This window comes from Zonotrichia leucophrys, chromosome 6, assembly GCF_028769735.1.
Source record: "Zonotrichia leucophrys gambelii isolate GWCS_2022_RI chromosome 6, RI_Zleu_2.0, whole genome shotgun sequence".
Classification (NCBI taxonomy): domain Eukaryota; kingdom Metazoa; phylum Chordata; class Aves; order Passeriformes; family Passerellidae; genus Zonotrichia; species Zonotrichia leucophrys.
The window spans coordinates 19,728,800-19,755,984 of NC_088176.1; the positions used below are offsets into that span (position 1 = coordinate 19,728,800).

General features: G+C 46.2%; 2 protein-coding genes across 28 annotated transcripts in view; both read right to left on the reverse strand.

Annotated features, from left to right (window-relative positions):
• The window catches only part of PDLIM1 (PDZ and LIM domain 1), a 44,223-nt gene extending 33,287 nt beyond the window's left edge, over nucleotides 1-10,936 (reverse strand). The window contains exon 1 of the mRNA XM_064716426.1: nucleotides 10,783-10,936. Coding sequence (XP_064572496.1) covers nucleotides 10,783-10,878 — 96 coding nt within the window. The 5' untranslated portion in view covers nucleotides 10,879-10,936. The remainder of the gene's footprint in view (nucleotides 1-10,782) is intronic.
• Nucleotides 10,937-13,125: 2,189 nt separating this feature from the next.
• Nucleotides 13,126-27,185, reverse strand: part of SORBS1 (sorbin and SH3 domain containing 1) — a 157,722-nt gene continuing 143,662 nt past the window's right edge. For 15 of the 27 annotated variants that reach the window (XM_064717577.1, XM_064717589.1, XM_064717580.1 and 12 more), the window contains 3 exons: nucleotides 17,470-17,528; nucleotides 16,097-16,209; nucleotides 13,126-15,310 (listed from right to left, as the gene is read on the reverse strand). In XM_064717577.1, coding sequence (XP_064573647.1) covers nucleotides 15,243-15,310; nucleotides 16,097-16,209; nucleotides 17,470-17,528 — 240 coding nt within the window. In that variant the 3' untranslated portion in view covers nucleotides 13,126-15,242. Of the gene's footprint in view, nucleotides 15,311-16,096; nucleotides 16,210-17,469; nucleotides 17,529-18,294; nucleotides 18,355-23,878; nucleotides 23,996-25,276; nucleotides 26,006-27,185 lie in introns of all 27 variants that reach the window. The other 12 variants (XM_064717567.1, XM_064717569.1, XM_064717568.1 and 9 more) reach the window with 2 other exon arrangements.

Below are 27,185 nucleotides of genomic sequence, written 5' to 3' on the forward strand. Positions count from 1 at the left end.
CAAACAAATCAACTAGATGGCTTCTTCATTTTACACTTCTTTTAAAGAGGTGTCCTCTTAACAACTGAGACCTCTGGGCCAAACTTGTTGCTTGGGCAGAAGGTGAATAACATCACATTTGTGGCTTTGCAAACACTACATAAGATTTTGTGCCGTTTTAATGAGTTTGTGAAAGGTGTGTAATGATTTCTATGGGCTTTCATCCATTATTTAACAGGCGGAGGAAATGAGAAGGGTGGACTGCTCCCTGACATGAGTACAGATTAAAACATGCCTTGCAGCTGAGACATACCTCATTTATGAGTCCATTACAACTGGTATTCATTCTACACATTCATGCTAGGTTCCAGCATGCTGGAAAGCAGCTGAGTAAACCCAGCAGAGCTTTCAGACATAAATACCATTCACAAGATTTAGAAATCCCTCCTAACTAGCGTTTGGTTGGCAAATCATTGCCCTCAGGGAAACATTCCCCTTCCAGAGGTGTCACACAATAGCAGCAATCACTGTTTTCCCTGGGTCAAACCTGTTCAGCATATCTCCTCACAACTGTAGTGGGCTGTTTTCCCCAACCAGAAGAAAAATCACAAGCTGCTTTTCCTTTTTCAGCTCTCTACTAGGAAAGTGTTTAATGGAAAAAAAAAGGACACAAAAGTGGATCACAGATGTCCAAGCTGACCAAGGTGCTCAACATTAATCCAAAGAACTTCAGATGGGTCAACAAATAGTGGATGTATACCTGCACACCACTTTGAATGCTGCAAGCAGTCTCTGAACTGACAGAGGAAGTGCTGATGAACATACCAGAAAAAGCACCAAATGGACACAGAGAATCTGATTTACATGCGAAGATCACCACCTGCCAAGCTGCAGCCCTCAGCTGACCAGTGACCTATTGAGGCCATGGAGTGCAATCTGGATTCATTGCCTTGAGAGCGCCTCTGTAAACCTTGTGACAGGGTGCTGTGGTTCAACCCCAGCCAGCAGCCAAGCCCCACTCAGCTGCTCACTCCCTCCCCACCTGCAGGACCAGGGAGAGAACCGGGAGAGTAGAAGTGAAAACTTCTGGGCTAAGATAAAGACAATTTCATAGGGAAAGCAAAAGCCACACACACAAGCAAAGCAAAGCAAGGAATGAATGCACTCCTTCCCACGGGCAGGCAGGTGCTCAGCCATCCACAGCAGAACAGGGCTCCATCATGCATAATGGTTACTTGGGAAGACAAACAACATCACCCCAAACATCTCCCCTTCCTCCCCCTCTTTATATGCTGGGCATGACGCCACGTGGTCTGGACTATCCCTTTGGTCAGTCGGAGTCATCTGTCCCATGCACCCCCAGACTCCTCACCAGCATGGCAGTGCAAAAAGCAGAAAAGGCTTTGCTCTGTGTAAGCCCTGCTCAGCAATAACAAAAACAACTCTGTATTATCAACCCTGTGCTCAGCACAAATCCAAACCACAGCCCCTTACCAGCCACTGTGAACAATTCTACCCCAGCCAAAACCTGCACACAGGGACAGTTCGAAGCTCTGAAGAAATCCTGAGCACTGATAGCTGCCTACAGTCCCACCAGATCTGGGAGCTGTCATTATAAAATCCATAAGACAGGTCCCTAAGGATATCATTAAAGCAAAAGGAGCCTGCAGGAAATGCAGTGTGGGTCCTGTCCTGATCTCTGGACCTTAACTGAGTCACTTGGTTTCTTGGGGCCTTTGTTTCCTCTGCTACCAAAAGAGGTAGAGAGGCACATTACTCACCCCTGTAAGGAACACCAAGCTCAGTACACTGTTACCATGATTCATTGTCAATCAGATAAGTTGCCAAGGGTCAAGAACAACAGTGGATTAATGCCAGCACTGGAACACTGCTGGAGACTGAGCCATACGGCTTGCTGTATTTCTGATAATTATACAACATGTGATAGGCTGGTAGAAGCAATCACGTATCACCAGGAACAGCTAAGCCACAGCAACCAGGGACACTGAAATACTGAAGCCTCCTGAGGAACCCCCAAGAGCCACCAGGAAGAGCAGCTGGCATTCACAGTGACATCTCTGTGCACTGCCAGTACTTCTGGTGTCAGTTCCCTGCTGCATCCATTTCAGAGGAATTGGAAATGCAAGTGCTCTTCTCCATCAGGTAAGTGCCACTGGTAGCACAGGGGCTATGCCATGCACTCAGGTACTCACATAATCCTCTCCCCTAAGCACAAGCTACAAGGTTGCACAAAAATATAAAAGAGATGTGTATCTGCCAAAAGTAAACATGTTTTAATATCCAGCTTCTTCAGGTCTGGAAATAACTTGCCCTGAAATGCAACCTTCCTCAAACTACTGCCTACAACATCCAGCTCATACTGTCTGCCAGGTCTGCTCACAGCAAACATGTCTGCACAAGGGCAGGGTATGGAGGGAACCCAGCCCCCATCCTTTTAGGATGATTTATAGCTACTAATAATGTTCCCTTCCCCCCTCACAGTAAGGTCTGGGCTTATCTCAGTGCTGCCAAGCAAAAGGCGTTTCTGTTATTAAGAGAGGAGCACAGAGCTGCCACTGTGATGTTTTCCTGCTTTTATTTTTGTGACATCCCTGCCTGGTCCATGGGAAGCAGCAGGGGCAGGCATGTGGCTGGGGGGAAAGCAGGGAGAGGTGCTCAGAGCACTGGCCGCTATCAGCCAGCTTACACAAAAGGACTCCAAAAATGAACAAAAACTTCAGGCAAGCAGGGATCCAGTAGATTTTGTATCTGAAACTGCTCTGTTCCTGCTCTCAGATGATCTAAAGCTTTGTCCCAGCCTCTCTTACCCTTCCCTCTTGAATGAGCATGGAGCAGAGACCAGCAGGAGCCAAGGGACCAGCAGGCAGTGCTGTACAAGTGCACATCTTGTACAGGTGGGTGAGGCAGTTGAGCAGATAGAGCTGCACTTCTGCATGGATAGGCAAGAAGGGCTGAAAGATACTGCAAGCAACCAACCTTGTACAAGTCACAGCTTGTGCAAAGGCACACTTTCTTGTGTCCTTCAAAAGAGCTCCCTGACTTGGTCTGGGCCTCCTCCACTGGGCTTGAGCAGATGGAACATGGGCAGACTCACCAGGCACCTCCCAGCTCCAGAGACACCATGGTTGGGTGAATAAAGCCCTGCACACCTCATAACATCATGCCCAAAGGCTTCCTCTGGAAAGGAGCCATGCCCTGCCTTGAGGTGATTGTTCCCAAGCAACTGGGTAACACTGCCATGAGGTCATTTTGCTGTTGAACAGACAATGCTGAGACAGGCAGAGCAGCACTGACTCATACTGTGTCCAAAACGGGCCCCAGAGTGATGCTCTGTTTGGTGGTGTTCTGTGTAAGAAATCTGGGCTACTATAGAAATATTCTGGATACTTACAACCAGATACATCAAACCACGTCCTTGATACCAGCTCAGACACATGTGCCAGAATATGGAAGAAATAAACAATCCCCAAAATCTACAGGTTTGATTGTGCACTCTTTATTCATGCAAAACTCAATGTAGTAGATAACAGTTTAGACCAGTTATAGGCTTGGACCCCTTTTTTAAAACAGCCTCCACAGATTCAGGATTGGCCTAGCAGCAAAGAAAGTGCTATGAAATATCAACTCTTCAGAAAGTCTTTGGGCAAGTGCATTTACAATAGAAAACACTTTGATTTAGCAGCAGGAGAAACATCTGGCTGCTTATTCAGCTCCCAGGACCTCTTTATAAAACTTCTGTCTGTCCCAGAGCTTGCCAAACACAACTACATTTTATATTTGATGTAATTCCCTCCATACATGCTATCTAACAAGCTTTGCAGTCCCTGGACAGGGGTACATGGTGCCTTTTTTCCTCCTGCAGGCAAGGATCCAAGAGGCAGCAGTGGGTATACTGAGGGAAGCTGCTGCCCTCAGCAAATGAGAGGGAGGAAGGGTGGGAAGCATTTTTATGAAAAGCAGCTCCCTGTGAGTCACGATAGATGGGTGGGTCGAAATTCATTCACTTTTTTCTGGCCTTCTCCCCTCATCCATTCTGGCACCCTACATGCTCACTGTGTCAGCTCCTCACAGTTTCTCACAGACCCTGCAGCCCGGGGCATCACTCCTCACTCCACACCTAAACCCATTGCAAGAAGTGATGAAGAGATAAGAAATAAGAAAATTAACATCAGCCAAGAAAAAAGATCTGGAGAAACTGCACCTCTGTGTGTTTGAGAGGAAAACCCAGCTGGGTCATTGCTGGAAAGGACAGATATGAAGCAACATACTTCCAAGGCCACCAGTGACAGCCAGACATCTCTGACATTCACTTTAATCCTCCCCACCCACACACACTGCTCTTTTACCATGAGTAATGTCCTCAGCACTGGAGTATTATGCTAAGCAGTCAAAGTTTCTCCCAGCAAAAGCATGCAGCTGGGTCAGCAGAGATCAGAGGCTATGAGAAAACTCAGACAAGCACATTCCCCACCCCTTCTCTTTAGGGCAGCAGGAATGATATGCCTTACAACTGGCTCCAGGAGAGTTCCCTTCAGTGCTGCTCCTGTTCCCTGCACCATCACACTCTGGCCAGGCTGCAGCCCAAGCCTCACTGGCTGCTCTGTGCTGGCCCAGACCACATCATCACCAGGAGACAAGGAGGAGAAGGGGGTGATACCTCTGGCTGGTGAAACCCCTGAGCACCAGCCCGCCCAGTGGGGTCTGGGCTTCCAGCACAAGCTCCTCTGGCAGCCCAGCCCTCTCCTGCCTGCCTTCATGCCCTACCCTGACAGCCAGAGGAGCTTTGTCAACACGAAAGGGGAAGGCATCAGACACTGCACAGAGGGGGCTGACCTTGGTATAAAAAGACATGGGTGAGAGGATTTGCTCAGACAGATGCTCAAATGGTGGTCAAGGAGTCACTCAGCCTCACAGCTTCTTTTGCAACATGTCCCACATTAAAACAAATAAACAAGAGATTTTTTACAAGGCCTCAAAACCAGCTGAGTCTTTCCTGATGGTTTATTTCATCCTCTAAATAAATTAACACATCCAGTAATCAGCAACCATCTAAGATACTGTAGTCCAGAACAACATCAATTATCTATGCACTTTAGGGCTCTTATAATTTCCCTGTTTATACTGAAAAAAAAAAAAATCCTGTTATTTTGATGCTGCACCCTTCAAATCCAATTAATTTTACATAACATATACATTTCTTGATGGACAAAGTGATTTTTAAGGGTGAAATGCACCAAGAAGCCTGCAGCCATACATAACTTGACATCTGGGAATAAAAAGCTTTCTTCCTCCCAAGAAGTCCAGCATTTGCTTTTGTCACCTAAAGTTCTAGGGCTTAAAGCTCTCACATAATGTAGAGGCTGGTACATTCACTCCAAATGTACAGTTCTCTCTTTAGGCCCTTTGGGGAACTTTAGGCCCTTTGGGTCAGACATCATCCGAAAAGATTATACTGGTTGCAAAGAAGAGGTACAGAGAAAAGGGAACTCCAAAGTTTGGGTGACATCAAGCTGCTGCATAACCAATGAAAATTAATCTGAATGTGTGAACTGAGGAAAAGAGAACCCTGGGTGCTAGGAAAGACAAGAGTACTGCCCTGCATGTAGCTCTGGTGGAAGGCATTTGATTAGTATCCCAAAAATTGTAAAAGTTTTTTTCAAGGTAAAAGTGCTCCTCCAGATCAGGAAACTGGACTGGAAAAGATCAAACCTGTCCTTGCCCCAAAGCACTTTGCATTTAACCCAACAATATTTGCTGCTTTGCCCTTGCTACAATTAAAGAAGATTTCTTTTCATCCAAACCCTGGTAGTCAGGGAAATCAGAAAAGTCTTCTCATCTTCTCAGCAGCCATTCGTACCTTTAAGCACAGGATTTTTCCAGGAAACTGCCAGGATTGATGTTGATTTCAAAGCCCGTAGGGGCACAACCTGTGCGCTCTGACAGGGCAGACAGGGCTCCCACCAAGCAATGCACAGGGCATCCTGCTGTGCTCTGAACACCAGCCCAGCCTCTTCAGCAGGGCCAGAAGCTCTTGGCAGGTGACACCAAGGAGCAGAGTTCCACAGGCCCTCATCAGCTGTTCCGGAGCAGCCGTGCCTGGTGTGGCACAGCAGGGCTGGTGCAGCACAGCCCCTGCCCCACCCGCAGCCACGCAAACATCCCAGCAGCAAACACAAAGCCACCTTGCCCTTCCTATAAAGCCCAGCAGCTTTCCCAGCTGCCTCCCTCTGCCCAGACAGCCCCAGAACAAACCCCCAGCACAGTGCTGAGATTTGCAGTCAAGGGCACAAGCGCTGGACCCCGTGGCAGAGGAACTGCAGTCATAGGTGTGCACAGTGCAGACCAGCCAAGGCTTTCTGGGTGAGGAGGAAAGCCAGCCCAACCCTAAATCCTATCACATCCACCACACCCCATGTTTCCTTTGGCAGAGGAAAGGCCAAAAGGTTCCACTTTGGGAGCAGAGGGCTGCTCCCGGAAAGCCCCAGCTCTCCTCATGTCTCAGAAAAATAACCTGCAGCCAGAGTCTCTTCCCACCTGGGGCAGAGGCTGGAGCCAGCCCCCAGGGCAGTCACTGGTGCCTCTCAGCTAAGCCCTGGCATGCACCAGGGGAAGGACAGTCTCCACCCATGCCATCAAGGGATGCCATTAGCAGGGTGACCCCACCAGCAGGGCTCTCCCTCACCACTGGCTCTGGGATGCCTTTACTCAGCTGCCTCCTACATGGGTTACTGGCTGACAGGGTAAGGACATCAGCTGGTACTAAAGCTAAATCTGGTATCTTTTCACACCACAGGATTCAGTCCCATGATTTCAGATGGGAAATGAATTAATTGATTGATTTCAGACCATCAAGTCCAGTTTTACCACTAAATCAAGCTTTAAGTTTATAAAGCTGGTTCAGAGGGCCATGCTTGAAAAGAAAACCAACACACTCAAACGCCCAATTATGATCCAATTCTGTATTTTATATAAATTCTGAGTTTTTAAAATTCCACAAATAGATAAAATATCAGACTAAGCAGGAATGAATTCATTTTACAATGGTCAAAATCAGCAACAATCATCATGTTTGGATTTCATCTTTTTAACGTATTTACATAACTGGACTGTCTTGAAACCAATTTTTCACTGGAAAACTGGTTTTATAAGAAAATGTCCAGTTTTATAGACTCCAAGAGACATCCTTAATGGAGCTGGGAGGTTTTTGACATGACAAAACAGCAAACATCTGTTTTGCCCATATTTTGGGTCAGATGCTCAAGATTGCTACCACAAACAACAAAAATCATCTCAATAACAAAGTTTATCAGACAGCTCCATGTTTTCAGCTGGAAACAAAAAGCCTCAATGTTTATCAAAATCAAATGCAACCAAACAGGCAACAGCTCATGTTACCTGAGGAATGGAGGGGGATGGGGTCTGTCAACTGCACTGCTTTTCAGACTGCTCCATTCCATCAGTGGCTGCTCATACAAGGTGCTGCTTGCTCCCTCCATCAGCTCCCAGCCTCAGTGGGATTTAACTGAGAACTACCCTGCGCACAGGTCAGCTCTACAGAAATGATTACTCTGTATGTATTGTGTCCATTCCTGTCTCAGAAAGAACTTCTCTCAAATTCTACCCCAGTGACTCACTGAAGAGTACATACTTGCAAAGAGCAGTAAAGACAAGGGCCTTTCCTACTCCTCTAAGGAAATCCAGCAGGCTTTGACCCAGAGTTCATTACACTGATCAACATAAGTTTGGGGTTTTTTCTGAACAAAAACTGCAATAAACTGTGTACCAGAACACTACAGTTTTAAAAAGAAATGCAAGCCAGAAACATCTGTGAAACATCCATCCTAAAGAGATAGGAAACTCCACAAGAAAGTCTCATGAGCAGTATTTGTGAAATCTCCATACTCAATTCTCTCCATGAAGACCAGTCCAACATAACCAAGAAACCAGAAGTGTTCTCACAAAAAGATGCTTGTGATGTATTTGAGCCTGAAGCAGTTTTGAACACGTATTTCAAGTGGGAAGTGAGGCAGTTACAAAAGACAAGGTAAGAGCAGTTGTGGAAATGCCACAATCTTTCATCTGCTGCTCCTCTAAGGCACAACCAGACATTGGTACCATACAGCCAGTGTCAGCCAGAAGCCCTTGGCCAGGCTCTGGTGGCTCCCATGCTCATGGCACCAGTGGTCCTCATCCTTCTTGGACCCAGGATTGCAACACCAAGTTTCAATGACTCCCTCTGGAGAACAGCCCAAACGGTGCTGCCTCCCACCAACACGACTGCATTCCAGTGCAGCTGCTCCCCAGCTCACTGGGAGCTTGCGAAGCCAAAAGCCACTAGCAAGAAGCTGAGACACAATGGTGGTGAGGGGCCATAAATACCAAGATAAACTCTAAAGCTTAACAGCACAAGTATGATGGTGCCAGAAGCCAAACATGAGCTCCTGGCAGACAATGCAGGCTGAATTTAGGCACCTGGTTCAAAGAGATCTGCAAGACACCCAGCTGGGGTCTATGGCTGGATGGACGTCTCTCCTGGCATCCCACCAAGCCAGCACATGGAACAGCATGGTGATCCCATCTGTGCATCACTGGGACAGGCTCCACTGGCTACATGGGACAGCACTGAGCCCATGGACAGCACACCCAAACAGCAGCACTCTCAGTGTCAGGATGCCACTGCTCCCCACGCCCAGGGCAGCAGCCCAGCCCTGTGCACCTCTGCTAACAGTGCTGCTCACGAGCACATCTGTGCACCCACTCACCTCCCACTTGCAGCACAAAATAAACATAAGTGCTGAGGAGGGAGAGGGCAACCAAGGTAATGCTCTTATCACAGGTCACAGCCTCCCCACCCTCTCAGGTAACCCTTCTATCTCATAACACAATAGGACCAAGGCCCTCACAACCCCTGGCAGATGTCAGTCCTACGGCCACAGCTCACCCCATCCTGTAAGGGAAAAAGGGCTCCGTGCCAGAAATGTCCCTGGTGAAAACACAGGTGCCAAATAAAATCAGCAAGAATATGTAAAATCATCACACAAGGAGGAACAGACTTTTTAAAACAGGTCAAAACTGGATCAGATATTTTTTTACATGGTAAGGGGAAGACTTGCCAAGAATTTCACTCCTGAGCCCAGGAGAAAAATCCAGGAGCCTTACGAGCAAACCACAGGAAAGATTAATGACTTGAAATCTGGGAGGGGAAATTAGAAGTGTCAGAGGGGTCACAAGAGAAAGCCCTGATAAGAGCTGCTAATTGTGAGCATTTACGTCACCACGATCAGAGAGGCTATTTTATTACATTTTAGTCTCTAGGGTCAGAATTTCTCATGAGGCAGTTATTTTTGCTGCTTTGCTGATCTATGTTCCTTGGTATGTGCCTATAAGCATTGATAAAGGCGACCAAGAAGAGCTAAGAGCAGGTAGGGCTTTAGACACCCTTCTGCCTGAGATTCTTGCTGGAAGGAAATGGCAATAACTACCATAACAATGAAGTAAATATCACTTCCCTTACAGTAAAGGTGCTTTCATATCCCAAAATGCTTTAGAAAAATGAAGCTTTATTACCGTAATTGAAAGACATAACACAGAAAACTAGTAACTCACCCCCCAGCCCCGGTGGGTTTAAGAGCACTTGTAAGCTCTGCCCTTCCTACAGCTGGCAGCTTCCCCGAGGCACCCGGGCTCCTTCAGGCGGTGGGACCCCACGGCAGGAGATCCCGTGGCAGGAGGCATTTATAAAAATTCACAAGTCTGACCATCCTGGTCTTCTTTGAGGGCAGCAAATTCACGTAAATTCAAGTTCTGGTACGTTCCACTTCCTACAGCCCTTCCTCACCTGAGGCATGCGGGCACTCCAAAATTGTGCAATGGTGGCAGATGCCAGAGCCCCAGGCTAAGAGCAGCTCGCTGGATGCCTCTGCTTTGCCGAGGGATTGCTGGAACGAGGAGCAATCCCTTCGTTCCTATTCCCATCGGGGAGACCTGCAGCCAGCCCCGACAAGAGTCTGTGCAGTGCACCCCGCGCAAAGCCGAGCAGAGTTTGGGGCTCGGGGCCGCACACGGGCCCGCGGCTCTGGGAGCCTGCAGGGGACGGGGTGAAGGACCCAGCTCCCGGCAGGGTCGGGCACTGTGGGGACAGGTGGGGACAGGACAGAGAGCACCGAGCACCTATGGGGACAGGACAGAGAGCACCGAGCACCTGTGGGGACAGACAGGACAGAGAGGCAGCGAGCACCGGCGTCTCACAGACAAACGCTGGGCAGAGGAGGGAAAAGCCATGTATATAACGCTAAAATTGTTCCGATGCAAAATTTTTGCCATTTCCTAACTAATTTTCTTCAAGGGGGGAGCAAGAAGGACTTCGAACAGAGACGGGCAGAGGCACTAAATACACCTTAACATGGCTACTGTAAACAAAGGCTCTTAACTATACATGGCAAGCAAAGCCTGAGAGCCCTCAGCCATCCTCGGTGAGACGGGTTCCCACAGGCTGGGCTGCCAAACCCGAACCGGGGCTCAGGGAATTCCTACTGCCTGCAGGGTCCCTATGGACAGGCCGAGGAGGGAAGTTCGGTGGGACGCAAAGACCCCGTCTGCTACAGCTGAAGGGGCTGAATGTGCCACCACCGATTTCACCGTAAACATGAAAACTCAAACAAACTAAAAAACAGGGGGGAGAAAAGGACAAGCCCATCTCCCGCCCCGTCTTTGCAGCTGTGCCACCTGCCAGCCCGAGCCGACCCCGCCGCCCCCAGCACCGCCCGCCGCAGCCCGCCCTACCCTGGAGATGGCGAGGGGCTGCTCGAAGTCGCGGCCGCCCACCAGGCGGAAGCCCCAGGGCCCGGGGCCCGAGAGCACGATGCGGTGCGTCCCCATGTGCGCGCTGCACCTCGCGGCTGGCTCCGACAGCCCCGCCGCCCGCACCGGCCCGGCCCGGCCCGGCCCGCCCCCGGCCCGCCCCGCCCGCCGGGCGCGCCCCGCCCCGGGCAGCAGCGCCCGCTCCCCGCCGCCTCCCCGGCTGGAGCCGCTCCCCGGCTCGGGGCAGGCCCGCCCGGGGCAGGGCGGCTGCCGGGCTCGGGAATCCCAGCGCCCCTCAGCCGCTCCCTGCGGGCAGGCAGGACAAGCCCCCGGCACGCAGGCGTGAGTGCCCCGGTGCGGCATCTCCCAAGCAAATACTCTCCAGCCTGGAGCAATGTTAACTCTGAAACCTAATGGGGGCGATGGAATTAAGCGGCCCTGCCTGCAGTTTCCCCGTCAGGATGGGATGAGTGAGGTGGAGGTGGAGCCTGTTACCTCTCTGCTAATTTATCCCAGGTTCACTGATTTAAACAGCATTTTCTTTCTCTCTAGCCCCTTAAGCACGGTGCCACCAATAAAAGGAATTCTTCTATACAGGTTTTTCAGTCAACCTTCTTATGTGTGATTTAGGGAAAATAGTTATTTCAGTTGCATATTAAGCCCTCAGTAATCTGATGGTGGACAAGTGGAAAGGGTTGGTCACAGAACCGGCACTGGCATTTGCACCCGGAGTGCAAGCATTGCTGCTCACTTAGTTAATGAATACAGCTCACCCATAAGCACAACATCAGCGAGTTGTATCTGAAGCTGGGATCCAGCCACAGCTGGGGAGCATGGAGCAGGCAGCAAGCAGGAATGATGCAAGTCATCCAGGTACTGGTCCTACAAGACACGGCCGCAAATGATCCCATCACAAGGCACACCCTCACTTCTGCAATTCCCTTTTGTGGTTGTGCCCTTTTTCCTGCATTAGCTTGTCTTTTCACAGGTTATTTCTTTCCAGGGTCCATGTGTCCAGACCATTAATTTCATTCCTAGCAGAGAGAAGTAGTTCTTCCACTACATCATTGGTGTGGCACTCGTGACAGTGAAGAAAGTGACTGCTTTGCCACGGCAGTGTGCAGGATCTCCAGAGAGCTGTTGCACACTGCTGGGTCACCTTCCCCTCTCTGCTTGCCCATCTTCTGAAGTCACTAGCACCTCTAGCTTCCTTACCTTAGATTAGGTTAGAGTGAGTAAATACCAACGTTCAGCAGTCACAAATGAGTTTCTCCCCTCCCTGTCCAGGCTGATGTAAAGCAAAGGTGAGGAGTGCTTGTCAGCAAAGCCATGGTCAGGCTGCCCTTTGGCTTTTATAAAAGAGATCTGTGAAACAAAAAAGGGCTTGTGTCTGTGTGCTTTCTAAACACATGTAAAGTAGCCTGAGGCTTTTTCTGTCGTGGTAGTTTGGTTTTAGGATCAACTTGTTTACAGTTTGACTTCCTAAAAGCATTGTGAGTGCAGCCATGATGTTTATCTGTCTGCCTGGCCATCCAGGCACATCATCACAGAGTCTGAATCTGTTGCACAATTTTGGCTTAGTCTGAGATAGACGTCTCCAAAAAGTTAAAACTCCTTGTGAAATACCAGTCTTTAGGGTGAGCACAGTCCTGCACATGCCTTCCCTCACTCCTTCAGGAACTGTTCCCTTACACAAGGCACGCCCAGAAAGTCCCAGCTAGGTGTATTGCTGCAGGGAGACAGGGGACAATCACCACAGACCTACAAACCCCGTGAGTTAATGCTGTAGCCATACCTGCCCCGGTAGGGTGCAGCTACCAGACAGCAGAGTCTTAAAGCTTTTGACCCAAGCCAGGGTTAAAAATGCACATGTAAGCCCAACACCAACTGACATCCCTTCCCCCACAGGCTGGCATTTTGAGTTTCTTGCCTGACTTAACCTGGGTGGTCTTTTCATCTGAGGTCGCAAAGACCCTTTGTAAACCAGTGGAGAGAGGTGTACTCCTGACCTCCCAGGTCTGCGCGCACGCCACAGCAACTGTACCCTCACACCATGTATGGTGAGATCTGTGTGTAAACCAGCTTCTCCTCTGCCTTTATGCCTTGGTTTCTTTAAGCAAAAGTCAGAGCCAGCCTACAGCTCAGGAAGGACTGATGAGCTCAAGCCAAATCACAAGCAGGATCCTCAGGTGCAGGACAGTGGTGAAGCCCATGGCAGACAGCCACACGTCAGTGTGGATACAGTGGGGCACTAATACAAAAGTGCATTGCTACAGGAACAACCAGAGTAGATTTTATTAAATAACTTGTACAAGGAACACAATAGTAATTCAATAATTCCATTTATTAATTGCCAAATAGTAATCCACTGCAATAAGAAACAAAAAATCAACACAAAAAGAAGTTGCAGTTTGTGTGGATATGTGTGATGTGTGTGTGTATGTGTGTGTGTGTGTTTGTGTTTAACTTAAACTGGCAAGAGCAGGAACAGAAAATTAACTTTTAAATGAGTATGTTATATACAATCAATATCAACATGTTACTTTGCTGGATACATTTATTTGGTGTTATCCAATCTTACCAACAGGCCTAAACATTGTTGCAAATAACTGGAGGGCAAACCCAAAGCAGAACAACTAACCCATAAATAAGATGCAGGATTCAAGATACCTCCTGCAGAAAATAAACAGTGGTGCTTTGTATCATATCTGAAACCTTTCATAATGAATATTTTGTGCTAAAACTCTTTATGTGAACATACACAGAATTCCATCACTTAAATTAAAGTGGAAAAAAATCCCAACCTTTCACAACTGCCTTTTTTCCCCTCCCTTCACTCAATGTGTTTAAATTATTTCTCTATACAAGGTAAGTACATTGTCTGTACAAAGTTAAATATACATATTTACAGTCAAACTTCTGAGACACAGAGTCTTCTCTTCCGCTGACTGAGACGGAAGACAAGCCTACTTGATTTCAAACCCAGGAGCATGGCTAGTTTATCAAAACATTGCAAGTCGTGCTAACAGTTAGTTGTAGTTTACTCTTAATAAATCTGTATAAAAGCATCAGCATAAAAATAGGCATTTTATATTATTAAATACGGCTTATGACAAAATAGCAATCTACCCTTTGCTATTTGTACGGCAATTGTAGGAAGCAGAGTCTGATAGAATTGGTTTTGTTTATGCTTTTTCTTAATAACAAAAAGTCTATCAAAAGAGTATTCAGAGTGGATTTACAGGCAAACATACAGCCAAGCCATGGGGTTTTTTTTCCCCTCAAGGAAATACAAATCTATGTAACTGGTAGTAACTGCTGGGAACAGCTTTCCAAATTGATTAGACTTTTTTGTATGACTAAGAGGCAGCCAAAATGCATGTATTTATTTGACCTACCATCAACACTCTAACCAAAATGAAAAAAAAAAGGCACCCTCAGTGATCCATTTTTCAGATTTATCAGAGCCTCTAAGATTTAATGCTGGGAAAGAAGTCCCAGCATTTCATCCCAAAGCATACACTGGAAAAGGTGTATGATCCTTTAGGGCCAGCGACTGGGCAAGAGGAGCAGAGAAAGTGAACAGCCGTAGGACTCAAAGAGAATTTGCCCTCACGGATGTTCTGTTTATTGGTTCTACTCTTTGTGCAGATAAATGTCAAAGCTAGGCTGATTTCTCTTTAAAAACAGGACTCAGTTAATTTTGCACACAATACATTCACACACACACCCCCTGCACAAAAGAAAAAACCCTGCAGAGATCAGTGATATGTTATTGAAGGGTTTGGGATTTTTGCACTTTTGCATTACGCTTTGGCTGACCTCTCTGGATTAAACCACCAATCCCAAACTCCTTTTCCACACAGAGCTCTGCAATTCAATTGAATCAGCTGTCCTCTGCCTCTGCTGGGTCTTAAGATGCATGACATGAAGGAAAGGTTTTCTATGGAAATAGAAGGCAGAGAATAGTGAGTCTTCAGCAAGGCAGAAACTGGGCAGCAAGCCTGTTTCCTGAACTCCTGTTCCTGAACTCCTGTGCCAGCCAACGTGAGCAGCTGCGGGGCTGAGTACTGCCCCAAAGCACTACCCTATCTCAACACACAAACAAAACCTATACCATGTGCTTCCCTGAAGCCTTCTCAGAGGTAAGTACTCCGTACAAATTAAGATTATCATCAAAACTTTTACTGGGGAAGGGAGAGGAATACACAAAGGCAGCACTGTAAACTAGAAACTGTCTCTTCTTCAGCAAACAAATCACACCCTGACTCCATGGAAGCAGGGCTACACATTCAACTCAATAGTGTACCACATAACCACATCCTCCTAACACTTCTCATCTCTTGTCTATTACATTCATAAATTGTCTGTTTCTTCACTGTTTAAAAACACCATCTGGAAAGGACTCCCACCATCCTTGTCATGGTGGGATCACTGTTACTTTACAGGTACAGAAGCTTCACGTAGTTGCCTGGGAAGGTGCCAAATTGCCTTGTTCTCCTGGATGTACCTGTTGCAAAATAAAACACAAGGAAGACTTAGTAAGATGGAGACATACCTACACTTAAAAAGGTACAGCTGGCAACCTCTTCTGCCTGCAGGCATTAATTCCTAATACTAAAGAGGAGCCCTAGTCAAAGAGTCTTTTGGTACAAACCAGATCACAACTAGCTCTGCTACTAATCATCTTTGGTCATCCCCTTTAACAATTAATAACGTGCTGGTGAAAGCTCCTGGGCCTATAGGTTAGAAGTCAAACTCCTCTCAGTGCAAATGAGCTAATCTCCCTTAAGAAGAGATGGCAAGCCTAGATTTGAAATGTTGAGATAGAGAACACTGTCCAGACTTGCACTCCTTGAAGGTAAAGGATTTTGCTAAACATGCACTTGAGGCTGGATTTTCAGGGACTGCAACTCCTATCCGTGTGTTCTCTTCCCCCCCTACTTGCCACTTTCTGTAACTAGTCATGGCTCCCCTCAGCTTTGGAAATGCTACAGAAACCCAGTTTTTCTTGGTTCCCTCAGTTGCTCTGTCATCTGTGTAAACAAGAAGGATCTGGACAAAGAGAGGAATGGAGATACTAAGAAGATAAAAAAGGAAGTACTAGAGATCTAGCAAGGAAAACAAAGCTCCACCACCTTGCAGCCTAATTTTAATATTCTTGGTGGGAAAAGATGGGAAATTATGGAAAAACTGAAGTCAGTTTTTTTCATCATTTTGACCTCACAAATGAAAGCAACTTCTGCAAAACTGCTCATCCCAATAAGCTCTGCTCAAAGGCAAGTGTCACACTCACCCACAAACCAGCCGTCATCACATTTCTCCATCACATCAACAATGTCACCGTCCCTCAGTTCCAGCTCATCATCATTCTGAGGAGTGTAGCTGTAGAGGGCTTGGTAGCTAACTCTGAAAACCAGAAAGACAGTAGATGTTAGGCATTGAATTTGACATCTCTTCAGGAGGAGATGTTCCTCTTCCCCTAATTCCTATTACATATTGCTGAATGCAGTCTGGACCTGTGTTTGCCTTTTGAGAGGCGGCAGCCACCTGCATTGAATTTGCTGTTGTCAAAAGGTCATGGTAGTAAAAAGTGTGATACCTACACTGTGTGGGATATGTGGAGAGCTCCTGCTCCCTTTCTGCCATGTAGTTGTCTGCACAGACAAACAACCAGAGCCTTCCTAACTTGTAGCACCTAGACAGTGTTCAGTTGCAGACATCCCATTAAGTGCAAGCCAAAACCTGGATACACTCGTTCTTGGGCTAAAGGAGACAGGTATTTCCTTGCTCAGGCACATAGGCAGAGAGAGCCATAACTGACCACATGGCAGAGCAAAGGACTTTAGAAAAAGATATTGCCTACTCTACTGCACTCTATATACATGGATAAATCATGGCTGAGGAGGTATGGTGGAATAGAAAACCCAGGCTGAATCCTGCCCAGAGATGTCATTTGTACCACAGGCACTGTGTATTCACTAGAAAGGATCCTTAGGGAGTGGAAACAATCTTTGGGCAAATTTGGGGAGGCTTGGATCCCCTGCCCAAGGAGCATGAAAATAGAGTTGATGTGAGATGCTCCTTCTCTGCAAAAAGCAAAGGCTCCTCTCACAAGCCAACTGCTATACCATCAATCCCCAGCACACAGTGCAGGCTGCTATTCTCAAAACCATCAGTGTAAGGCCCCACCAAGCTTAGTGGCAGCTCCACTGAACAGCTTTGAAAATCTCACTCCTGGTCTCTCAGCTACAAATGCACCTGTGGAACTGGTCAGCAATGCACCGAGTGGCATCAGCGTTGGGATTCTCTCTGCACTGTGAGAAGCCAAGAACAGAGTGGAACACATTGATCAGGTATAGCCAGTGGAAACGAACTTGTTGCCAGCTTCAAGATACAAAGACACTGAGACAGCCTCTGTAATGGTGACCCCATCCAGGATCACTGTTGAGGTGCTATACAGGTCGTTGAGGTCATTGTTTCAGGTGCTATACAGACAGAAAGGACTCAGTCTGAAACCCATCATGATATGTGGCTACTTTTGTTCTTTAAAGCAAAGCTAATATTTTCACATGATTCTAATTTACCACTGAGAGCTCTCACACCTCCCTATCCTCACCACCAGTCAGAAACATGGGCCCTGGAAAGGTGGGAACCAAAAGAACTTACATGTCTCGTGGTGTTTGACTTCGCTCAGGGCTGGCTCCTTGCTGCTGTGCTTGAGGTTGCTGAGAAATGATGAGAGATGATTTATGGTCATTAGAGGTCACCTTGTGGCGAGAGTCAAGAGGCTGAGAAATAGTACTGCAGTAATGAACAGACTTTTCTGCAATGTTTATGATTTCATTGCAAACAGCTTCCTGTGTGGTAGGCACCATTGACATCCAAGAACACCCAAAGGACAGTCAACAGGGGGAAGGGAGGGGAAAATATAGATAAGAAGAGATGGGACATTCCAGTTGCAGTATATAAGTCCAGTAAAAAAAACCAAAAACAAAAGAAGAGTTGTAGATCCAGGTACATATCCAGGTAGTGGAGTGCAGAAGGGATCCAGATGTAAGCATGGAAAACAGGCAAGATATAGAAGAATTTGGCATTTAGTTTGAAGATTTGTAACAAATACATTTACACATATTTTTAAAAGAAGCAGCATAAGAGGTTGCAATTAGTTATGCAGTGGCACCATTCCAAATGCTATGAAGTCAGTTCAAGAATGCAAGGTGAGGTTGGGCTGCTCATTCATGCATTTGGCTTCATTTAACTTATACCCAGGATGTGGCAGCACAATTAGCCCAACTTCTCACTGGCTGTGACAATTTTTTCTAATTGTTAAATTTCCTTCCTTCTGTTGCAAACAAGCAATATATGCAAAGAGATAAATATGTATCTACTTTGCAACTAAAAATAGTGCTGGCATTTTATCTCTTACTGAGGTGTTACTCTCTGGGTGAAGAGTGTCTAGGACTACACATCTGAGTTAAACAGGGGCCTTACCACATAGCTCTTTTCAGACTCTGTGAGATCTGGTCCAGCTCTCAATGAATGGTGGGAAGGCTGTGTGATCACCAAGCAAATGATAAGGAAGACATTTTAGCAGATGTTATATTGGTCAGAATTTAAAAAATGTAAATGGAGTGCGGACAACAAAAGGAAATGAACAACTCCTCCCCTCCCCACCCCAACACCATACTTTTTGGACAGCAAGATCCTTAATTTACACAAGAGACATTGAGGCTACAGTAACACAACAGCAGCACACAGTGCTGCAAGGGAAAGCAAAACAGAAGGTAGGGCAGGGAATCAGAGTGGAAGGTGATGGACACTGCTACAACCAGAAATGGTACAATAGCATCATACTGCATTCCTGTAGGGCAAAAAGAACACAGACAGGAACACATACTTGGGAGCATCAAAATTGAAAGGCCAAAGGCATGCTGGAAGGAATCTGTTGCTGTTTTCAGAAAAGTCCTCAATGACACAGAAGAGAACAGCAACTTGCTTTCTTTTTTTAGAAAACCAACAGCTCGGGTCCTCAGAAGACACAATGCCAGGTAGCCCCAACAAAATCACTCTATCCTGTTCCAAGCAAGGCTCTGAAATGTTTTATTAATTCCCACAACAAGGCAGAGTGTCAGGTCAGGCCTTGACTGAAAAACCCAGCTCTAAACAACACCACCAGTGAAGCTGCTGGACTCTGCCCTGCCTCACCCCACAGTCACAACTCTACACAGGGACTGTGTGTCCCAGGACACGTAAAGGGAAATCAGTGTTTGAGGCTGGAGGTTTTATGGGGAAGATCACTGAAAAAGCCATACAGATATCCACAGCCTGGTTTTGCACATTTTTGCATATTCAAACACCTACAAAAAGCAAGGTGCATGCCGTGAGCAAATGTAATGTCTGAGCTGGTGTACTGCCTGCAAGGTTGCTTGGCAAGGTGGGTTGAGATACAGAGCATGGCCATGCTCTGTGATCATTCATCACAATTTTCAAACTTAATTTCACTGGCCTCAATTTTAAGCTTTCTGTCCTCCTCTTTATTCACCTCAACAGTGCCCTCCAGTAAAAAGCTTGCTTTTTCATGGCATTCTGAGAGAGGACAGAAGCAGACAGCAGAGAGGTCTGTGACACCTTCAGCCCAAGCATGCTCGAAAACTTTGGAAAAGTGCAGGGTGATGAGCTCATTCCTCTCAAAGTTCCACTGAACCACATCTTGGACCTCTGGAGCTGTGTCCATCACTGTATTAAAGCAAACCATCTCTTTTCTCAAGGACTGTGACCCATTGTAGGCCAACTCAGCCCCACAACAATTCCTTTGTAGTCAGCTCTACTCTCTGGTGCTGGAATCTGGGATCACTGCCCTATGAAACAATGCTCTGTTACTAAGTATATTTCTAGAGAAAGAAATTTAAATGCAAGTTCAATCTACTAATTGCAGTGGAATTTGCATTCAGAGCATTTCCTGTGGAGCCTGAAATCCTCACAGGATTTCTGCAAGTCCCTTCTGCCTATCATCAGCCCTGAAAGGCCAATGAAAAAATAACAAATTCAAAGTTAATATTGTGCAGACCAACTGGATATAGTGCATCAAATCTGATGAGGCCAGAGCTAACTCAGGTGGTTAAGTAGCTGGAAAAAAACAATTTTCAGGCTGAGGCAGCTGCAAGAATGTTTTTAGGTGTATTTTTTTTTTTAATTCAAGAAAGTGCTTCTCTGTTCCATACCAATAAATTGACTGTTGAAATTGCTCCATGAGCTAAGACCACATGGTCCATTTCCCACTGATTACTTGTGACCTTCCTGCACAGCTTTTCCTCCTAAAAGCATTAGTATCTATGAATTAAATTAGTTTTTCAAAGCTAAAAAATTGACACTGCCTCTGAATGTTCCACAGTGCAGGCTTGTATTACCAGGAGGTGCAGCATCAGAACCTGGGTCACATTTCCTTTCCTGGCAGGATCCTCATGGGGACTTCCACGAGGCAGCTGGGCAGGGGCAAAGGCCAAGCAGGAACTTCCAGTTCCTGACAAGACACATGATTAAGTGATCTCCTCTGGCCTCTGCTCTGAGATCCATGCAGCTCCCACCAAAGCATTAACTCTCAGGGATGCAGCAGACTCCTGCAGAGAGGTGGTGAAACACCCTATAGTCAGCAACTATAGGTCCAAATGTTCTCCAAACAGGGGTTTAGACAGTCCATATACTACCTGCAGTGGTGGTTCCCTTGTGCCAGAGGTGGCTGAGGAATCAGGAAGTGTTTGGCACAGCTCCAAAGTATAAAAGATTTCCCCCAAAACACTGAGACAGCCCTGTAACTGCTGAGGGTAAGCTGAAGGCCCCAAAAGTGACCAAGTATTCACAACCTGTGAGGACGTCTCAACTTCTACCTGCTCAGCCACACTATCTGCTTTGTTAAGACTAAGTGAATAAACTTAAGCACATGCTGAAGTCTCTATGTCTCCATTTCTACAGACTGTGCACACAAATATGCAGTACAGTTAGTCCTAAAGCACAGCTGGCCAGTGTTTCCCCCTCATATGGAGTTTGGGGATGGATGTAAAGAGTGCCACAAGTTTGTGAAATTACCAGAAAAAAGTTCTACATTAAGAGCCTAGAAAAGCCCTAAGGCAGCTTTTAAATGTTAGGCACAAAGATGCTGGGACTGCTCAGCAGTGCTCTTCCTGCTCCTAGTGAAATTCAGCATCATCAGTGCAACGACCCATTGCAGCTCTTGTTCATGTGCCTTCCATCCATTCCAGGTGGGAGTTAAGGAACTACATAAGGAAAGACAAAGCTAAACAGAACAGACTAATAGACACACAAGACAGACAGACAAACTGGTATTCCCTCAGAGGAGGGGACACATCAGCACTGATGCTCCCACATGAATGAAAAACCAAGACCAGGGAGTCTTCCCTAGCCCAGGTGAAACAAAAGGAAAAGCCCTGCACACACCAAGCCCAGCTCTGGTGAAAGCGAATGGAAAGCTGGCTGAAGAGCTCTCACAAAGGACACTGAAAAGGCTGCAGAGTGGAGCAGAAGGCTGCCATAATCAGTGGAAAGACTCCCTGGACCCTGGATCAGAAGTTGAAGGCTGTGTCTACAGCAGAAAAAGGCATTTCCATTGGAAAACAGGTACCAAATGCCTGCTGCAGGCTGGGCAGCTCTGCCTTGGACAGCAAGCACTCAGCAGAAACATTGCTGTGCTGAATCTGTGGAGCAGCAGAAAACCACTGCAGGAGGTATAAGTTTACCTTGAACACGGTGCAAAGCAAGGAACATGCTAGGGGTAGTTGGTCTGTGCTGGAGAACATGGGGTCTGAACATCCACCTCATATAACATGGGGCTGAACATCCACCTTTGGCTCCCCTCTCTACCAGCCAAAAGCAGGTGAATTACCACCCTGCTGGAGTGGCTCTGTACAAGTGCCAAGGTGCAGATGGGTCCCACCAACATCCCTCACGTTGCTGATATAGGGACCCTTGTCCAGTCTGTCCTGCCTTCCCCACCCCACAGCCACAGTCCAGCCCCAGGGCCAAAGCCACCACACTGCTCACACACTTGCTGCCACCACTGCTGACTGTGACACTGTGCTAATAGCATCTCTGAGCAGAACAGGAATTAGAATGGAAAATTCCTGCAGGTTCCGTGAAATAAATTAATTAGATAGATTATGTTACTCCTTAATAACATATTTTACTAGAATATTGAGACAAGTTATCTGTAAGTTATACTTGAAATACCTTCACATGCTGTGAGGTAATTATTTTTTCTTTTTAGTTTGGACTGGGAAACAAACAAAAAAGAACTTCAGAACAGTGTAAAGAGCCAATGCAATTTATATTTTTACTTAATGTAACAGGTAAGAACAGAGTCCTTACACCATACCTATACCAAAGGGTCTTAAACCTGCAAAAAACCCTGGGTCAGAATTTTGTAACTGGAGAGGTTATCCATAATGGGAAAGAAAACTAAAATTCAAAATCATAAAATATGTGAAACACCAGGGACAGACACTAATGGAAAGAAAACCCAAATGTAATGTCTCATTTCCATGTCTGCTAAGTGATTTTCTCATTTGATTAAAATCAGTTGAGAGGTACAGATTTTTGAACAGCCTCCAGGGTATTACCTGAAGTTCTGCTGAAACCATCAGCCTCTGTATGGATCACACAGATAATGAGAAGCCATTTGCACATATAAATATCACTCCTGGTCTCTAAAGAACTGCGGACCCAGAGCTGAAAATGAGGTCAAGACTACTGCTAATGTCACAAATAGTTTTAACTTGATACTGACAATGCTCTGACTGTCAAGTCATATAAAATATAAATATTGACTTGACTTTGACTACAAAGAAAGGCCATGGGATTTTATTACAACCAGGTGGAACACCCAAAATAGAACTGTGCTAATCATCACTGGAGAGAAACATCTTTGTCTAAATGTGGCTCCTTCCTCCTGTTCTTTTGGATCATGTATATCCAGTGCAAGCACCAGCATCACCCAGCAGATCAGAGCTTAGGAAAAAGGCCAACACAGGAAACTTCTATGGATTTTTAACATGAAGCAAAGTATGTATTCTATTGGACTCAGATGTGGAAAGTGAAAGGGAAGCAGGAGGGGGCTGTTCAGTAAAAAGTTGTGCAAGCTTCAAGTGGAAGAAAATGAGTAAAGGTAATAGGAAAATTTCAGGGTTTAAGCTGTCTCTCTCTTAATATAATCAAGAAAGTAACACTGGCAACTATTTCCCACATTCATCCTATATGACCAACTTGCCTGGTTCACTGATCAAGCTAAAGACTGCTTCCCCAATACCCACCACTAATAACTCAGTCCAGTGTTCCAGTTTTTGTTAATGGTGAACTTTCTGTTTCAAATATTGCCATCTTGTGGAAGCTGCCTTGAAGGACTGATGAGGCACCAGCAGATGTAAGCATTGCTCATTCCCACACTCTGGGCACCTCAGACGCAGTGCTGGGGCTGAGCCACGCTGCACAGACCCTACTGCATCCCTCTTCAAAAACATTTGTAGCTCTCAGCAATAGAGCTGAGAACCTCTGAATCCTACCTGAGTAGACCAGAGCAGGCCCCTGGCATTGTGCATACCAAGTTGTGTATGCCTTATCCCCAGCTCTGAGATGCTCAAACCTTGAGTCCTGATCTCAGGTCGTAAACAATACCTGAACAAAATTTTCTTGTGCTACACCATTCCTACTAAGAAGGCCACCAACACTGCCCTATAATGCAGTCAAGCTGTAGGAACTCAAGGTCAGAACTAAGTAAGCCCTGAGTTAATCTTTTGGAGGAACCAATAAACAGATCCTCAGCTGGTACAAACAAGCAGAAACCTAGGTTTGATCTATGTAGATTTGCAGCAGCTGAAGATTTTGCCCATACCTTCCCTTCTGCACAGCCTGGAAGTAATTTTTCTTTTTTTTTAATAAAAAGTCTAACTCTGAGGAAAATTATCTCACCTGTGTAATCAATGAGTCGCTAAATAAGCATATGACAAAACAATGGCATGGCATGGAAACGACTGTAAGTAATGGAAGAGTAATCAGCAAAGATGATTACCTGTGGCTTATTGACTCTGCGTGTAAGTCTGGGAGGTGGCTGGGTTGTGACAGTAGAGGAAGAGAGGGTAGAGGAAGAGAGAGGAGCAGATGAAGAGAATACTTTTGAGTCTGCAGTCTTTTGAAGAAAAGAAAAATCGGTCAGCTTGGCACATACTCTCTTATCACAACCACTGCTAGTGATAAGAGCATTTACTATCCAGTAAATTTGAAGCACACACAGCAACAGTAACTCCATGCAAGGACAAGTGCAGTTTCCAGTTGGTTTGTCTCAGCTGACCACCTCACTCTGTTTCAAACATGCAGGTTAAGTCTAAAAAATGCTACTAAAATATATATGGATGGCAAACAGTACAGTATTAACACAGCTCTCAGTAGACTTCTGGTTATGACTCAAGCAGAAATCAAATTATTTGTCATAAGTTTCCCCAGTGTGAAACATGTCATCTTGGAAACCCTGGTTTCTCATTATTTAATGTTGGCTAGATGGGGTATGTCATAGAGGCTATTGCAGTGCATCCAAGACAATATTTAGAATTCTATGATTTCAAATTCTCCAAACTTACACTCCTTGGGGTACTGTAATGTAATTGGGCTGGCTGTGCCCCACAATGTGCCCCAAGGCAACAGAGAGCTACAAAGTAAAGTATGTATCCTATACAAAGACTGAAGGCTGAAGATATTTTGTAGAAGCTACTGGAGAGTTCCCTCTGTGTTTCCTCTAATTGTAACATATGACTGCATATAACTAAAAATTCTTGGGGGAAACCATCAGTAGGTCTAATTCTCGTTTGTGGCTAAAGCCTTTCATATAATTTTAGAAATGCAAAGGTAATAACTTCTCCTCAATACATACATAACAATCAAAACTCCCTTAGTCATGCACATCCCAGACTAAGGTTCACTTAGGCTCCAGGATCAACAGGGGACACCTTTTGTGATTTTAGGAGCCAGGTTTATGTTCAAAATGTTTTTTGGTCCTTAGGAAAAACCAACAAATTCTATAACCAAAAATGATTCAGTGCACACTGTAAAATCTCTGATTAGCAAGAAAATGTCTGTATTCTGCACAGTGGGCCTTGTGTGTTGCTTTCATCTGATGCGTCTGGTAATAGCCACTGTCTGGGACAATCCTCTCATTAGATGTGATTGATTGTGTCAGTGCTGTGTTATCTATTCTAGAATATTTTTTTCTACATTGCTCTTGATCTCTCTTCCAAAATGTTTTGATCTGCTATAAGTGAATGCCACTGGTGACCCCTGAAAAAATGTCTTAAGATCATCAAAATGACATGTGGCAGCCACTGGCTCTGCTTTTCCAGCAGAGCAGCACAAACGTCAACCCACCAGTTAAACAAAAATCAGCGATTCAGAGCAGCACACACACATGCAGAAATACCTTCTTTTCCCCGCTTTGAAACTTTCCTGTATCACCTTTCCTCACGTCTCTTTTCTCTGTTTTACCTCCCTGAACAATAGCCATTAGCTCCTGACACAACTGGTTGTCCTCAGAGGAACCCACAGGTCTCCTTTCTGGGCTCGCACGCATGTCTAGCTGGGACGGTTTCAGGCAGCGCTCAACAGAGATCTTGGGGACAGCATGAGCACTGTGCTCAGCGTGGCTGCTGCCCTCTCCTGCCTTTGGGAGCCAGGCTGGGCTGGCAGTGGTGTCACGCTGCTCTGCGAGGATGCTCTCGGGGCTCTCCACTGCCCAGCGAGAGGAGTTAGAGTAAGTCACGCTGGGAGAAGGGGAGTCAACAAACTTCTCTTCGTTTTGTGGAGTGGCCTGGTAGAAACTGCGGGCAGAGGATTGAGGTCTGGATGAGGAAGAGGGCAATGGGGACCTAACGGACCTGGGAGTCGAGGAGCCAGAGAGATGAGAATGGTGCAGGCTGACTGTGGGGGAAGGGCTGGCTGCAGCAGAAGGCGAGAGATAGTCAGGGTGAGAGAGGGAGGCTTCGGGCGGAGGAGGCAATGGAGGAGTTATGGCAGGAGTGGTGCTGGGAGACACTCCCACGGTCAGAGCAATCCACTCGGATGTGACCGCCTGCACCTCTGGAGACAAAGCGCGGCGCGCAAAAGGCAAAGGCGGAGGAGTTGGAGTATGGAGCAGCTCAGAGCTGGGAGACTTGAAGGAGACAAAAGCAGGAGAGAAAAAGAAAGAAATGAACAAAAAAATAATAAAGAAAATACAAAACCAAGCAAAAGTAAGAGGAGAGAGAGCAAGTGTGGAGAGAAGCCGATCTGTGACCACATGCATAAGTTTTCTTCTGCTGTGTTGGAGACAATGCTGTCCACAGCTACTCCAACCACAGAGTCCAGCCTGTATCTGTGCTGTGAATACCCTTCTCCAGCCTTTGCCAGTATCCCAGACACAAAACACCTTATGACCTCTGACTTCATACCATAAGCTCTAAGTCCTTCAGGGAGCAGGTGAAGCCACCATCATGATGGCAGAATGCAGCACTGGACTGGCCTGGCAGCAATAGCTGGGGTCCCAGCAACTCACACTGTGGATCCAGCCAGAGTTCACTGCTGCAATGAACTTTGACTTTATCCAGCTTCAGCATGAGCAATGCCTGCTCCTCAGGAAGCATGCATTGCAGAAGCTGCGTAGGAGAAAGGGATCAAAAAAGCTAGCTGGGGCTATTAGCTCTTCAGGTGATTAAAATAGCTCCTGGGTTTAAAGGACAGAACACACTACAAGTCCTGTCTGTAGCTTTTACCATCAGCAGCACTGGTGAGAACAGCTACATTAGCACTTGTCAGACTGTTTCTCAGTCCTCAGCCAAGTCAGGCAAAAAACTAGGGAGAGTACTGACTTTATAGGAGAGGAATCAAAAGAACAGGAAAGAAAACTAAAAAAAGGTGGATATGATCCCTTCCATCCAAGGAAGAAGCCTGCAGGGAGCTTGTGGAAGATATGGAATAGCTATGGAGAGGCTGCCAAGCTCACAGAAAAGCTCAGCTGACGTCTTGACTGAGAATCCCAAACAAGCAACAAGTTTTTCCTCTTTACACAGTGGATAAGACTGAAAACACTCCTTTTAGGAAAGATCCAGACAGACAACAGGCATGAGTCATGGCATCTTTTTTCCTATCCTTTCTGTACCATATATGCCTTCCTCACAATCCCAGCTCTCCCCTTATGTTTCTTGCAGTCTTGACCTTGTTTTGGTCCCATTAGTGAGAGGGAAATGCACCAGAACATCATGGCCATGACTCAGACATTTATGCTGACCTTCCTCTGGCATGAGTATTTGCACAATGGGAGCAAAACAAAGGGATTTAGAGACTCACTATTGCCC